Here is a 17,302-nt window from a genome sequence, read left to right on the forward strand (position 1 = left end):
GGCTAATATAGACTTCCACTGAAGAATGAATTATGGGTTAACAATGAATACTCTATACAGGCGCAATACTTTTGTGTATTCTCTGTAACAACTCGTTATTATATATTAGAACTGGACAGTATGACCAAAATATTGAACTGATTTGTGAAACCTGATCCCTGTGATGATATACAAGCTTAGTGATATTGTCATATTGTAATTTAGCTGTTTTTTGTTGAATGCAGCCTTATGTTCAAACATATACTTTTAATCCACCCGTCCTGCTGGTCAGTCTCTGTCACACTGTGAGTGATACCAACTATTGCATTGTTCTGGAACTTCTGGAATCTGCTATTTTACCTCATTTACCTCTTAGAGAGAGTAAATGTACATCAGTAGAATGGTGATGCAGAAGATTGTAATATATTTTATTTCTGGCATATTGCCTACCCCTAGTAACAGTAAAATGCTACATAAGAACTACTACTTGCTATTACTCTTAATTTAGCTAAATGTTTGACAGCCCACTGCCAATGGGAGCACTTTGTTTGAAAAGAGCTGCTCCATGATGCCCTCACTGGGGGATACAGCAGAACAAGTACCACAGTGGGTCAGAGTGGTAAAAGATTCTCCCTCAGTGATTCATTTGAACTTTTTCTCTCTTTGAAATGCCATCACAGAGACTCTGCATGATTAATGTTTCTACACACTCTTCTTCTCAAAGTGCTGATTGAATGTTTGAAAAGCATGTGGTTTTCAAAAGTCAGTCAGACCAGGGACATTGTTTGACTGGAACGTTGTCCTCTATTCACCTTTGCCAAATGTTTGTGTAATGTCATGTACTCCAGTGAAGCAACTCAATGGACCAGTCCATTTATACGCTTCTGTGTTTTCAAGCTGTGTGTTTAAGAGTGAGATACACATGCAGGGTTGTACAACTAATGAATTTTGGTAGGCGACTAGTCGAGGATACTAGTCCATGATGTTATCAACAATAAAAAAAATAATGACAAGCCTGTATCAAGTGGACTCAGGCTGTGCTGTACAGGCTGTTTGGAGCTGTGTAAATAGTGGGAGAAACATCACCAAGTCCATGTGAAGCTGTGGCCCTACTCCCACATCCTGTGCACTGCTTACTAAAATTTAAGAGCGAAGAACTGCATGATCCAGACAGACAAAGCGACACTGAGTGTGCAACCAAGAGAGGCCAAGTAACCAAGACCCCTGCACAGCAGTGGTAGGCAGTACACTTCAGAGCAGGGGATAGAGCACTACAGTTCAGTCTCACAGACAAGCCTGACTTATGAGCACTTTTTTTTTACTGTCATCTGCTTTGCTTACTACTCTTTTTCATTCTTAGAGCAACACCTAATATACATCCATGTTATTTGTATCTAAAGTTCTTAAAAATAATGTATGGATTATAAGAATTTAATGTATCAATTATAAGAATGCAATTTTATACAACAAACGTCAATAGAGAGACACCAGGAAGAATAGTGCCTGATAATTCTGCCATTAATGGGGATCAGAATAAATAAATAAAAATGACCGTACTTATGCAACAAAAGTACTTTATCTTGATGAAATTCTGTGTACTGTACCTATGACACAACATCATGACTCAGCATGAATAATCTTAAAAACCCACAGCAACCCTCAAGCACTACACACTGTATCCATTATTTGGGAATGGTCACCCAAATATAGACACATGTTGAGGGTATAGTCAAGATATACCACTTATAGGCCGAATAAGGACATGACAAGGAAGTGTTTCGACACCAAACATCAGTGGACGGCAGCATTTGCGTACATAAATTATTCTGTGCAGCGCTCCTTTTCAGACACCCAACTCTAACCTTGTCTGCTATGACCTTGGAAAATACAACAAATATGTCTGCAGATAATAATGTGATGCAACATATTAGGCATAATAACATAATTGGGTGATATAAATTGACAACAAAATCAATACCTCTAAAGAAATACTTCATTAACATCTATCTTACACTGAGACACTGAGACACTACACTTTGTACTTTTTACCTGCGAGAATGAAATATGAAAGACCCATTCGGTGAGTGAACTGATAGATTTTCTAATTATTGCTACAATTATAATCATACTTGTTCTGCAGCACTGCCTCTCTGGGCTTGATGGTTCCACAACGAGCTGGATGGGCATGCAGAGAAAAATGCTAATCAGCGACGGCATGCTTCATCAACTTATTGGTGACTGGGGTACAGGAAAGTGTCTCTTCACTTTGTCAAGGGGGGATGCAATCAGAAGTAGACAAGGAAAAAATCTATACTTGGTTTTCTGTAGGAGCCTGGAGGGAAAAGGCCCTCCAGACACTGCACAGGAATTCCCCACTATAGGACAAATGAATTGTTGCAGATTGATATGTGATGCATAAAATTACATCTCCGTGTTTGATGTTATACAATGTATGCACATTCTAACATACTCCTTTTCGTGTGTTTACTACAGTGTGCACTATATTACAGTGTGGCTTTCTACATAATACTACACTTTGTACTAAGTAAAAATTCACTGAATGTTTTTTCCAATAGAATTTGTTCTAGCGGTACTAATAGTAGTAAGTATTCTACAGAAAAATACAACGTCATGAACATTATAAGAAAATACAACTTATTTAATAACAGCAATAATAGTAACAGTACATGTAATTCAGCAGCAGACATCGCATACTTGTTGCTTTGTTTTTTGAATCATAAATCATGTTCTTACCTCTTCCCATTGGTGAATGTAGCGTATTAGTCGAGAAAGGCGCAGCAGCCGCAGTAAGCTGAGAATCTTGGTGAAGCGGACAATCCGTAAGGCGCGTGCAGTCTTGTAAAAATCCGAGTCTATGCGTGTTTCCACAATAAGAAAGATATAATCTACGGGAATGGAAGAGATGAAGTCCACAGCAAACCAGCTCTTCAAGTATTTGATCTTGATCTGTTGTGGATCGAGGATGATTTCAGTATTATCCTCTTTTACAATACCAGTCCTGAAGTTCAGAACCAGGTCCATGAGGAAGAAAGTGTCTGAGACAACATTGAAGACGATCCAAGGAGGCGTGTGCTCATCCTTAAAGAATGTGATGCCCACTGGGATGATGATCAGATTGCCGACCATAAGCAGCAGCATGGTTAAATCCCAGTAAAACCTTCAGACAGCAGAAAAGAGAAGAACATGTCAGTCAACACAATAAACATGATTATACATTTTCTTCTTGTATTTTAGCTCTGAGTGAAATAGAATTTGTTGTTAAATTCAGTCTTTCCCAAATCTTTCAGGAAACTGTATTTACAACTGAGATTAGAAAACATTTGTTTATATACTGAATATAGAATTGTTTTCTATTTACATTCATCGTAATGTGGTTTGTATTTAAATAATGGGTAATCCTAGCATACTGATCAGATGCTTTGCAACAACAGCTTTTTGACCAAATAACCCAACTGAAAGGTCAGTGGGTTAACTGTTAATTACCAACTGTTAGTCAACCTCGTTCATCTTCCCAACCTCACAGTTTAGATAGAAAAGGCCTTCCACTAGCTCAGTAATCAAATCCAGATTGGCTTTTTTGTGTTAAGGCTGAGGTATCCTGGATACTCCATAGATTGCTCCATAAGAGGGCTGTCGGTGGGGGATGGAGAGGGGCGGATTAAAATCACATAGGAATAAAGATCTTTGTCTGTGTTAATAACTAAAGAAAATGGTAGGAACTAGGAAGACAATATTTCAGTATGTGCAAGCCAAAGGGTTTTAACATAATCATACTGATCTAAAGTAAACCATATCTGCGCTCCTGTTTATTGATTCTATTGCTGATTCCCAGTGTGTAGAATAACAACTCCTGGGATGAAGCACTGTGCTACAGGGTCCATCAAATACCTGTTTCAAGACTGATCAAATACTGTTTGATTGTTTTCATTTATGAACATGTGACTTTTTACATTATGTAACACTCTTCATATATTGTTGTAAAATCTACAATGTGATATCTATTGCAAATGTTTTTGAGTTGTTGTGTTGAGTTGTTATTTGAAAATCCAATAAAAATAGACAGAGACCATGATGCTGCAACAAAAGCAACAGTGAATGGTGTTTATTCTTGCTGTTTCTCTTTGTCATTGTTGCCTCTGGTGATGACAACTCTCATCCTCCTCTACATATACATAGTCACGGATGTGTTGCTTTACATAAAACTGTTCTTGCAACAACTCACAGCAGCATGACAGCCAACAGTGTAGTGGTTTGTTCATAAATATACAGCAGCACACATCTGAGCTTCACGACTGCTGCACTCAGACACAGGAGGAACCATGACAGTAATTGGAATTCTTCAAAGTAAAAGGGTATCTCCCATTTCAGCTTGTTGTCAAGTGGAGTTATATTTAGACAGAGCCCACCACCAGTGGGTTTTCATATGTTGGAACAAATCCCCAAAAGAGCAATCAAACTTCCAAGTACAAAACTGCAAAGTACAAAAGTACTTTTTTAAAATATAAAATGCAATATTTACATTATTATTTAAGGCATTAAAAACAGATTATTCATGTGATTAAAAATGTTACTGTTTTCATAATTTAGCAGTTTACCAGATGCCATAAAAATAATTGAATTAATCAGATATAAGGTTTAGTACTCCTGCATTATTAAGGGTAAATATAAGTAGTCTCACATTTTGTTTTCTCACAATATAGTATACCTGTGATTTCAGAACATTGCTGTTGTTCACACAGCTGTCAGATGTCTGCGTGTTTTATAGACTGCTTTCAGGTACTCAGCTGTGTAGATAGAAGTATTCAGAATTTCTCTTCTTCACTTGGGTTTGGGGTTGCCTCCTGATGGAGGTCACGATGCCTAAACATAGCATGGATCCATTTACTGTGTTTAGTTATGCAGCAGTTCTCTGACATAGAACATTGTTCTAAAAATATACAGTGGAGTGAATGTGGCATCTCAAGATACAGCTGTATCTTCTGCAATCTCTTAGTCAGATTGTAATCTAAATTAAGTTGAACCATGCATCTATAAACATAATCTTGATACTTACAAATTACAATGTACACTAAACCACAGTTTTTGAGTAATTAACACAGAAAATTTATGAGAAACCACACCATAACCTCCATATTCTAAGATGCTTCTGGTGATAATAGTGAGAGCAGCAGAGTTATTAACATTTCCTCAAAAAGACCATTGCTATTAACATCATCAAATCATCAAATCAATACTAAAAACATTTAAAATACTGTATGTTTAAAGACACTAGCAGATGCCACAACCACCATATGTTGCTGGATTGCTGTATCTTGATGATACTGGCCAGGGCAAAGGGCAAAGGGCAGAGGGTGGAGCCACAGCCTATTCAGCTCAACAGTGAGTGACCAGGGACGGCAGGAACATGTTGTCACCCTCAGAGTGCATCTGACAGCACCATAAGCCTCTTGCATTCATGCAGCCTGCCAGCCAACACAGGGAAAGAACCACACAAGTCACTGCCCACAGACCAACAGGGACCAGGTCGGGAAGCAAAGCAGAGTATTATGTGAATTTAAAAGGTATTGGTATTTTATACATGGGCTGTGTGGGCACACAGATCAAAGCATTTAATAATAATGAATAAAATATAAAATGGTCCTTTCAATTGGGACACAGCAATATGTATTACAGCTTTCAACTTAATAAAAACAAATAAACATAAAATTTGAATGGTCTGAATATAAATAGTAAAGTCCTATGCTCCAAGTAAATCACATGCTCTTACTGATAGATGATTGATGACATAGTTCTACTTTTTACTATTATAGCAGTAGTGTAGTTTCCTATGAGCCTATACATAGTTCACCTAGTCACAATGTTGACAGGTCAGAAATACTTTTGTTGTTGCTGTTTGTTTTGGCTCAATGTACCAAAGAGGATTTGGAGAGCTGTTTTTAAGAGAAGGAGCATAACCACTCCTTATCACACAGCTTACAACTCGCAGGAGGCATTATCTGCCCCCTGGTATGGTACACAAGTCACCCTACCACTAATTGCGCCGCTGTTTTATCATGACACCGGGATATCTCACAAGGTCCACAGGGTCATGTCAAAGGGAGAGTGGGAAATGATCCTCAACTATTCAGTGTTTGTTGAGACTTCTAGTTGCATTAAGATACTGCAGAACATATGTAGCCCAGCTGAAGTGCACTGATACAAATCCACTGTGCAGCCTGCCTCTGATTCAAGCACTGATGTTGTAATGATGGTACATAGGAAAGTACATGTAGAAGTCATGTACATGTTTTTGGATGATACACTACAGGTCACACAAAGAGAATATGTAGAATCCACCAGAGAGATTGTGTTTTATGAACTATCACAAGACAGCAGTAAGACAGCAGTCCTGAGTACTAATAGGTCTAAAAAATACATTCAAGAAAATTGTTTCTACTTATAACAATATAATAAAATCAGTGCATTGGTGTGGCAGGAAGATTACTAACGCTGTCACAAATCTTTATGACAAGAAAATTGTGTTTCTTAACTGAGACTTTTAGCCTTCCAGCACTACACTTTGCAGGTACACAGGTATTCTAAAACCAGGGTGATGAAAAGAGGGCATGCTGTCAACACACGCTGACAATAAATCAGGAGTCTCCCTCATGGAGAAAGAGAGCGACCAGTCTGTCAGTCACTGCGCCGTGCTTTATAATCCTGCCATTTGTCTGAGTCCTCTAGACACTCAGCATGGTGCAGGACCAGGCCAAACACATTGATCCAGGGAAGTAATTCCTGTGAATCATGGCAGCCGCACACAGAGTTCTTTCTACAGCATGCTGGACTGTGGTCTCTCTGAGTGGAAGCCCCACTGTGTTTTCCTATACATTCTGATGGGGGAACTGCAGAGAGGACCTGTAGGAAAATGCCATCCTCCGGCTGCATCTGTTCTGTACAGATGGCTGCTGAGAGTTTTAATAACAAAAATGGGGGAGTCACTAAGAAAGAAATACTTGTATAGTTTGAGCTGAGCGATCATTCATAAATTGTGAAACTGTCTAGGATCAAATAAAACACAAAATTTAAATCAAATAAATGTGTTGGGTACATTCTTAAAGCTCTGAATGAGGCCTTTTGACACATAAAGGATGTCTTTTCATACCTGACTTGACATAGCACAGAAAAGCCTGCTAAGCCTTATCACAATAGTGAGAATGAACTTGTCAACCAAGGCTTATGACTTACCTAATTAGCTTGTTGGTGCTTGATACTTGGTCACACAGAGATGTATTGCAAAAAAAAGGCTAAATCACTATAGACTTTTTTTAAAAACTCAATTTATGACCTATAATGACGTATTGAAAATGTATAATCCATTGCAAATATAAGAGAACTAGTTGGTTAGATAGCCCCTCCATCAACAAAACCTCATGTAAACTGTCAATTCCAATCTTGATGGAAAAAAGCGATCTTAGAGACTTATGTAACTCCACTTGGGACCGAGCAGGTATAAGGTCAGGCTGTATGGAGAGTATAGTGAGGAGAAAACACACAGGAAAATGTATCACTGCAGAGGTCATGACATTTACAATTTGGTTATTGTATTGCTCCAAAGAGTTGGATTTTATTTTTTTATTTTTATTATTTTTTCACAAAGCTACAATCAAGTAAATCTTGACAGCTTAAACATGCAATTATTGGTTTCTTTGCTTGGGACACAGTGCTGTTTCTCACTTTCTAGAATTTTTAGCATATTTTGGTAGGTGTAGATAACACTAAATACACTGAGAACAATATTTATGCATCTGTTGCAACACTTGATGCCAAAAGAACAAACTACAAACTTTATCGTTTCAGTATTCATTAGTCATATGAGGTGCTTAATTGTAACTAGTTTTAAAATTATATGAACTATTTAATGTGGCATTGAGGTTAATTTCATTTGCTCAGTAGAAAGAGAAAAAAAGGTTCAAACAGGCAGTGCAATGTGTTAAAAGGAAAACTAGATTGGGGCTAACTGCGTATCCATCCAGAGAGATTATGAAATGATGTAGCAGAAGGATCAGGGGGCGGCTGAGCGGCAAGTCCACACAACACTACATTTGTCCAAAGCCCAGAATATATTAACCATAGCATCTGGGTGACATAAAGGACTTAGCAGAATGCACACCCAGGCGCCTTAGCTATTTTCCAAATGTGCATGACATCCAATCAATCATTATAACCTCACCTCAAGATTGCATCAAGGTTAAACTCTAGCGGCTGCGTGCCAAATAAATAAAGCTGAATGAAATGACAACAGTCTCCTCCCAGGTTTGGATCACGTGCCTTGATTTTACACCTTCACGGTGCTTGCCCGGCCAGGCCACACAACACTGCTCTCATCATTTTTCCTGTATGACAGTCAACATCCCGCCCACAAGCTTCTTCCATGGGCTCCCTCCATTAAATAAATTGTGCTATAATCATCTCGTCGTCTAAAATTTGTGGATGAGCACAACAGTCTATTTTGATTATCCCATTTTCAGGCCACACCATAGCAATAGGTAATCGTATTGAAGTGCCACTGAATAAAATAATTTGTGGAAAAAAAGCTCTTATTAACGCAAATAAATAGATAATAAAGGTCTGAAATAGGGCAAAAAAATACCAGAAAAGATATCTCATTTCAATCCAGGCCTGCTATCCAATCAGAAAGCAGAATGAGCCACAAATGAGTCTTTCATTTCATGTTAAAATGCAGTTGGTTGAAACCTACAAGAAAAACAGACTTTATCTGAATCCTCACTATCTACACCCCAGCCGCCTATCATTAATGAGCGCTAGTGCAGCCTCTGCAGTTCAGTGAGTGAATTCTCAATGTTCACACATGGCCTTTGCATTTACTCAGAAAATCTTGTATGTGTCCTCTATATAAAGGATAAGACACTGGCAACACAAATTCCTTTGTGACTGTTGTAATTTTTTTAAACAGTAAAATATTGTAACAGTTTACAAATATCATTGAGAGGTGTGGCTGACATCTGCACAGGGCTCCACATGATTGACAGAAACAGCTCGGACAGATGACCCATGCTTTTTCGCTCCTTTTCATCTGAAGAGTTCAAAAGAGCTTTCAATTTGTAAAACTTTCCTAATGTACAACATCCTTTTTCTATTCCTCTGGGAAATGTGCAAGACTTTTCGACAGATGTGTCCCCTGGGCTCTGAATAACAAGATAATTAAAAAGCACTAGATGATCAGAGCGCCTTCATTGTAATATTGTGTGCCATCATTTGTCCCAAGACTTGTGTATCAAGCTATTGCCGTAACAGATACACTGAAAGGACACTATGCATGATGACTTCCTGATTTTCATCATACAAGGCTTAAAAGGGAATCTTTAGCATGCCCGGACAATATCTGTCCAGCATTATAGCAGCGCAATACTGTTGCTGATTTACTATTTCTTTAGCAGAATAAAAATTGTCAACCATTTAAACCAAAATATTATAATGCTACAATATGTATCAATCTGATTTGATTAAACAAAAAAGTGTTCCAACAAATAAGCCTATCCTGTGTTTTGCTCAGAGATGTAAATGTTTTAAGTTGTGTGTGTTTGAGTTATTGTTTTGACAACTTCACACTGCCTTGCATCATCATTTCTAACATATGAACAAATTGTATTCTTCTATTTCCTCATGTATCAAGTCTGTTTTTTGACACTGTCTGAGGATTGTTATATCATAGTTGAGTTAAATTTCTTCACTTGCTATCTTCTTAGTAGAAGTTGCTTGTTAAGAAGTAAAGGAGGATGCTCAGCTTTGAATCTGGGATGAGGCTGTAGATTGGATTATGATGCCATTTTTAATCCGCCTTTTTCCCAAGCAAAGATATTGCTCCTCCCCCATCTCCTTAGCCCTATACAATACTTGACAAGAGAAGATTTCTCTGGGTTTCAGCTCAATAATTATTGTGATCCCTTCTGATGCTCCAATTTGAGCATGCTGTGGCTGTGATGTATTATTTGACTTATTATTTAAGTTCAAGTGTGGTAACATGATGTGAAGGAAAATCCTACACAAGAGAAGTAAAAGCAAAAACCTGGCAGTGGAGATTAAAATCTGTTCTATTACCTCAAAATAAAGTACATGGACACAATCTTCCACAGGGTAGGAACACAGTGTTAGTTCAAAACTATTGCTGGTGCCAAATCTCTGACCTTTGAGTAACAACAGTATCCCCAAGCCCCAAATCAGCCTTCTTCATGACATTTACCACAGTGATGGAGAGAGAGAGCATGCAGGGTCATAGGAAATACTACCATCTGGGTGGAGCATCACACAAATTACAGCATGTGATTAGGACTGGGTGATTTTGCCTAGAAATAAAATTGTTTTCTCAAAAAAAAAATGTCTCAAAAAATAACAACATTATATTGAGAAGTGAACATATTTAATTAATTGACCACTGTGGGGAAATCCATCCCCATTTTATGAATGAGATAAAACAAGCATGTAGCTGATATGGGACAAAAAACGTGATTTGAACTTTCACAACATTTAATGTGACGTCACAGGCCCTGTGCTAAATTCTTTCACTTTTCTCTTCTCCATAAGGCACATGAAGGAAAAGCACATCACGTCTAAAACTTTGCATCCTGTGACTGCTGTGTTTTGCATTTTGCATGTCTGATAATGAGGATTTTCTTCCAAAACAAACTGATTTGGACTTAAAATTCAATTAATCAATTTAATTGATTTTTTTTTTTTGCCAAGCCTACATCTAATTCAGCACTCCCATATAATTATGTCTAACAACAGTATATTAACATTCTTGGCCAACAAGCAACTTAAAAGTACGTAATGGTCTAACATTGGTTGCAATATGGAAGGTCACCATCACTAAAAAACCCACAGTTGCTAGTATCTGCTGAGTTTCCTGCCTCCATAAGGACTTGACTGATAATGACCAACTTTGCATTAAAATATTCGGAATATCATGCTTATGTTTTATGTTTGTTGAACAGATCTGTGATACCTTAAATAGTACATAATATGAATGAATGGAGACTATTGCTAGTGTGAATGAACAGGTTGAGGTCTGTGAAAAGCAGGTTTGATCTCCACTTGTACTGAGCTCTAAATTATTTTCAGTGTGTGTGATTTTACCTGAAATCACTGTATGGATGTATAATCCAAAATCCAGCTGATTTAACTCTCTCCTGCTCTCTTTCCACTGCCTTCTCACTTCCAAACATCCTCAGGGAAAACTTGTTCACCCCAGGTTGAAGCATTGCTCCAAACTGTCTATGCATAAAACCAGACTGGTATAATCTATCATCATCTGGTAAAATTTGATCCATGGCATCCAACTTTACAAAGCCGGGCTGCTGCTCAGAGGAGTCGTTGTGGGTACCACTATCCCCACCACCACTGGCCGCTTGCGCACTTTGATCCGGTGGCTCATCTCCAATGGCACCAGGAGGGCTCTCCTCACTTGGGGTCACATCTCCCTCGGTGATAAGTCGTCTCTCCTCCGCTGACTCTGGGTCGTGCACATGCCGACTGGTGATGGAGGAGAGGCTGCCTCGAAACCTCCGACAATCACCGTTCGAGCTGGTTTTCAGCGGTCTTCCTATGTCCGTCTCCATGATCACAGACTCCCCACTTTTGGTCTCAGTGATGCCTTTGCAGCTACCCCCAGAAGTAGGGGAGGGCAGAGGCTTCATCCTTATACTCTTCCTCCGCGTGTCCTTGTCTGCGTCTTCTCCTTCACCCATTATAGAAGCTTTGTGTCCAATGTGCTGAGGCAAACTATAGAGCCTTTTACGCATGGACGAGTGTAACCTATCCATCATGACATTGAGACACACGGCCGAACAAATGCAACAAATCCAGATGGTTTAGCTCCGAGGTGACTGATGCCACCAGCCCAGTGCCCCCTCTGTTTGCGAGAGCCAGTTTGGAGCTAATCTGAATCCCTGGAAGCCTGCTGTACATGACATGGACCGCCGTTGCTTCGCTCAAACATGACAGACACTCTTATCTATTTTCCTAATTGGACTATCTGACGGTCTGCGTATGTCCTTACGCGGAGTCCAGCCAGTTCCGTTGTCCAAGGTGTCCCCGATACTTGTGCCGTTTTGACATCGTGCGCAAAAGTGCACAAACTGCTTGAAAGTCACCTTAGCGTGACATGTGAGAGACGTGCCGACGGACGCTGAAACAGAGACGAAGGAAAGGTCATTTATGAGGTTGCCGTTTCACTGAATGTCTCGCAGTTGTCATCAACACATCGTGTGAAAAAAATGCTAAACATAGCCTACTGGAGCATCTCAAGGACCGCTGACATCACTGATCCATAGTCAAGAGTGCGTTTTGGAGAATTGTGAATATTCATGATGCTGATCTGTCAGGTTGCCATAGGAGCGAGAATTGAAAATAAGCTCAGCCCACCTTGTTTAAAGGGGTAGCCATGCACTTCCCATTCTTAAAATGCTGCCCTGATGTTAGCTCACAAGTTGTGGCTACGCGGTGAGTGTGCGTCCCATTCACGCACATACATTTCGAAACAATAGGGAGCACGTCAACAGATTTTGGCAACCCAGGAGCAGCCGTGACTTGTGCCACTGCATAAATGCTTGTTTAATGAGAGTTATTTTTATTTTGTTAGTGCAAATATATATATATATATATATATATATATATATATATATATATATATATATATATATATATATATATATATATATATATATATATATATATATATATATAGATATATAGATAGATAGATAGATAGATAGATAGATAGATAGATAGATAGATAGATAGTAAACTTTTGGTTTCAAAAAATTACCTATTTATGTAAGTTAACATGCTATAATGCGATATGCTTTACACTGAAAACAAATGTAGAGTTATACATTGTTACATTAACCTGGACATGATGCCCATTTGGCAAAGTTTTTATATTTTGGTGATTTGGCTCACAAGCTGATTAAGCTGATTAAGCAAAGAAAAGGCAGGATGAGAACTTTTGGTTACCACATCATTTGACTAAAACCAATTGGAAAGATCTTTGTAGATTTTGAAAGTCTCTAAAAGGACTCTAGAAACTACTATAATATACTATAATACTCACAACTAGCAAATCTCCAGAGCCTGCTCATTAATCAGTGCATCTGCAGCTCATGAGTTAATTCTGCAGGTGCTTTTATAATGTGGGTTATATAATGTAGGTTAATAAAAAGGGCCTCTTAATACCCCACATGATAAAAGTAACAACATGTAGACCTATACCTATAGGTGTGCTCACATGATGATTCTATAGAAGCATCAAGTGATCATACAGAATCGATCAAACCAGGTTCAGACAAGAAGGGTACGGCTAAACAGTTTCAAAAGGATTTTTGTGAAGATGATCAGAGCTTGATTTCTGCCTGTAAAGTTTTATTTTAAAAGACATCACTTATCAATCACATTCAGTGAGAGCATGCCAGTCCAGCCCTTGAGATGGAGATATTTTAAATAGTTTATGCCAGATTATCCTAAAAACATAAACTATTTTGGTAAGGAAAAATCAACATCAGCAATCTGCAGAGGCTAGTTATCAACCTTTTTCAGTGGTGACCTGTTGACATCCCTCAACACATTAAGTTGTAGGCTACCCTCATGGGGGTACCACCGTGTGTTCAGAACCACTGTGGGCAGTGAATTGTGTTTACTGATAGACTGTTAATTCAGTAACCTATACATATGACGAAGGATACTAATTTCATTGCTGATTTATGCAAAATGTCCTACCTTGTACTGTTTCCTGCCCATAATAGTTTTTTCTACCAAGAGAATGAGGCATGGGCCTGAGCAGTATGCAGTGTCCACTGCAGCGCGAATATCGGGGACAAGCGCGCCATAAAGCAAGTGAGCGTCACATCAATTGGCAACGTGCGGCCTAGGTTTGCATCCTTTAGCCCCCTTCAAAACCACATTTAAACATGGCCACTTATCGGTCATGGAAACTGAAGCGTTTTGCACGATATACACCAGGAGCTAAAGACAAAACAACAATCCCATGGAAGGTAAGCTATACCTATAACCAATCAACGATCTACGCATAGCAATGCTATGCTAATAAGACTTGGTTGATTTGTAAAAGGCCTACTTTTTTTTTTTTTTTTTTTTTTTTGTTTAGTTTAGTTTTTTTCAACATAACAAAGTTAGCTTGGCATTTACAAATCACTACCGTTTAACACCTTTGTCTAGGTTTATGAGAGTGGCAAGAAAAAGTCACCAGTTTTTCTGACGATTTTGGACACTGGATACTTGCTTGTAATGCAGGGACAAGAGAGCCTGGTAAGTGTCAGTATGTTGCTATTGACTGGTCAAGGATGGCTACTGAATAAGCTACATGTATTTTAAAACAATATTAGATAACAGCCTTTTAAAGTAATGGCTAACTAATATGTGAACATATAATCTACACAGGCCTGTTGGCTGTTTCGTAATACATTTGTACGCTAACCTGCTCAAGTTCTTCTTCCCACTCCTTTTCGAGAAATGTGCTTTTCTGTTGTTTACAATGTATATGTAGTATATATGATTATTGTTTCTCTCTTGGCACAAACTCGAAATAAAAACGAATCAATCAATCAATCAATCAAAGTAATTCTCAGTAAAGTAGTCGACTTAGAGTAATTTTCAAACTTAATACTTTTACGGGTACTTAATATAATTTCTGTGTAAAAATAACTTGAATGAACGTTTTGGGTAACCTCCACTCAGTAAGTCCACAAATGACAATAACTCCTAAATTATTTTCTGAACATTTATGTTTTTTGCATCACTTCTTCATATTCAGTTCTTGCTGTCTATCCTTTGAAAATACAAAATTTCTGTGCATTATTTAATGTGTTTTCCTTTGAATTATATTTCAAATTATAAATCAGATGTTATGTATATTCTTTCTTGAGAAGTGTTTTACCCAAATACTTGGACCCAACATTGTACTGTACTTCTTCTATAGTATTTTGAAGCTATAATAAATATAATGGTCATGTCTTGTATTTTAGTTACATACATTAATCTAGTCTAGTCTATTGTATGCACTTAATATATTAATTAATAATAGTAATAATAATTAGATAAGTTAGAATAATAAGGAATTACTCTTAACTTTTAGAGTTTTTGAAAGACAATGTGCTTGCAATGAGCTTTGACCTGCACAGTTCTCTCCCTATAAAATTATCTTAACCTCAACTAGTTTCTTACTGAGTTCTGTCAAGATATATAATAATAGTAGCCTATACTCTTATAACTCTAAATAATAGTATTGACATTTAAAGCTAGGAAGACAGATTGCAATTATGTGTCTAAAAGCTATAATATAATAATAGCCAGTATGATAATTGAACCTGTATGATAATGACAATGGTACTGATAATTCTACTGCACTCCTCACATAGGGTTTCTATGTAAACAGAGACCTCTGCAGGTAGTTCTGGGCATTTCCTCTTGTGGAGCATTTTACATGATTTATTTTTGACTTCAACTTTTTGAGCAAAGCAAAGGGAGAAATTAGTGAATGTTGCTTGCGACTGGCACACACACTGACATGTGTTTTTGTGTATGTTAATTGATACATGTTTTTTTATTCTTAGGATACTGTGCATCTGGTCGGTAGTGGGGACCATATCAAAGTTCACCAAAAATCTGATAATCTCCTGTTTCGTTTTACTTTAAATGTAAGTAAGCTTGTACATTCTGTTGCCAAGGTGTATCCATTATTTGTAAACATCAAAACTAAAGCCGTGCTTCTCTTGTTGGCATAAGAATCCTTGTTTAAAGGCTTCATTTGCAGGGGGAGAGTCGCATGACCAGACTACAATTTGAGGCCAAAAGGAAGGAAGATGCCTTAAAGGAGGCTGCAAATGCGTTGAAGAAAGTAATGGAGTACTTGCCTGTCACCAGTCTGGAGGATGCCCCACAGCCACCTAATCAAACCCATACTGAGCCCTTAATACAAGTTCCACAGGTGACATAAAACACACCGACAGACCTACAGTTTTGCTCCAAATATATCTAAAATGAAGACAGAAATTATGGCTTCAATTATGGTTATAGTGCATACATTTTAACATTGCATAATGCAGAAGCAGCTATTTTTATCTTCACATCTTGTTTTCTCTCACTAGGTGGTGCTATTTACAATTGGGTTGTGCACTAATGTGACGCTTTACCAGTACAGCACTGCCCAAGTGAGAGAGAGCATAAATCATACATGCACTGTACAGCATGCCCCAACCCAAACAGACACACACAGACAGAATAGGGAGCATTTATATAATTGATTTATAAATACAACAAAAGGTGCTATGCCCCTCAGATCACAAAAATAGGCCTAGTATTGCTTGTAATTGTTACCCGAAGGCAAACATAATCAAATTATTAAAACAAAGACAGCAGTTGAGACAGTGACACCAATTGTTTTCTGATGTGTAAATTGTGTTTTCATATTGTTACATATTTGTAGTGAACCCCTAATAATTAGACATTAAGTGACGGTTCAGGCTCTTTAAAATACATTCCAATGTCACATTTATTCCACAGTTGTGGAAATTAGTATTGGGGTTATATTTCTGTGTATATTATATATATTACAGACTTCCTGACACTGAAGTGAGTGGCATGTGACCTTTAGAGAACAGCCACACTGAAGGAGTTCTCAGTGAAGATGAAAGGACATAGTAGAAAGCTATCTTTCAATTAGTGATGAAGCCATTGATTGGTCTCTTAACCCTGATTATTTTTGGTCCTTAACTCTGAAGAGTGCTGATGATGTGGGGAGCAAGCAAGAGGCGATCCAGGGATTACTGCCCATAAAGAAGCTTGCACAGGTAATACACTATTGCTCAACACAACGATATTGCTATTTCTCTAAGTAATTTTTTGAGTGCCTGTTTTGAAATTCAATTCATGTTTTTATTCTAGTATTACTTGGGAGACATTAATTTAACTCTGCCGAAGATGTATCACCACTGTGATTTGGCACAAGGTGATTTGGAGCCCATTCTGCGTGTATTTCTGCTGGATCCTAGCTGCCATGCTTTTGTGGAGAAGGTGGAGGGAGAGCTGAAGACATTGTTGCAAGAGTGAAGAATTCTAATAACAGTAAGGTCAAGTCAGTATGACCATTTGTTTGTTTTTCCACATTTTTGTGTAGGCAGTGCCTGTTCCAAGTGGTTCTTTCTGTGCTGTTCACTGACTGCAATACATTGTAAAAGCCAAAAATACATAATGGAAAACTGTGCTACTGATTTTAGGCTGAAAGACTGGT

The 17,302-nt window shown here is 38.1% G+C and overlaps 2 protein-coding genes across 2 annotated transcripts in view; one reads left to right on the forward strand and one right to left on the reverse strand.

Moving 5' to 3' along the window:
• Nucleotides 1–12,310, reverse strand: part of hcn4 (hyperpolarization activated cyclic nucleotide-gated potassium channel 4) — a 36,502-nt gene extending 24,192 nt beyond the window's left edge. The window contains exons 1-2 of the mRNA XM_020941530.2: nucleotides 11,137–12,310; nucleotides 2,734–3,157 (exon numbers count right to left, since the gene is read on the reverse strand). Coding sequence (XP_020797189.2) covers nucleotides 2,734–3,157; nucleotides 11,137–11,825 — 1,113 coding nt within the window. The 5' untranslated portion in view covers nucleotides 11,826–12,310. The remainder of the gene's footprint in view (nucleotides 1–2,733; nucleotides 3,158–11,136) is intronic.
• Nucleotides 12,311–13,951: 1,641 nt separating this feature from the next.
• Nucleotides 13,952–17,121, forward strand: rec114 (REC114 meiotic recombination protein). The gene is made up of 6 exons (XM_055154838.1): nucleotides 13,952–14,048; nucleotides 14,233–14,322; nucleotides 15,627–15,710; nucleotides 15,827–16,000; nucleotides 16,794–16,862; nucleotides 16,957–17,121. Exons 1-6 carry the CDS (start codon nucleotides 13,965–13,967, stop codon nucleotides 17,119–17,121), a joined length of 666 nt encoding a protein of 221 aa, XP_055010813.1. The 5' UTR covers nucleotides 13,952–13,964.
• The last annotated feature ends 181 nt before the right edge of the window (nucleotides 17,122–17,302 follow it).

The sequence above is a fragment of the Boleophthalmus pectinirostris genome, unplaced genomic scaffold (assembly GCF_026225935.1).
Source record: "Boleophthalmus pectinirostris isolate CB_2022bp ecotype Guang Dong unplaced genomic scaffold, ASM2622593v1 HiC_scaffold_19, whole genome shotgun sequence".
In the NCBI taxonomy this organism is placed as follows: domain Eukaryota; kingdom Metazoa; phylum Chordata; class Actinopteri; order Gobiiformes; family Gobiidae; genus Boleophthalmus; species Boleophthalmus pectinirostris.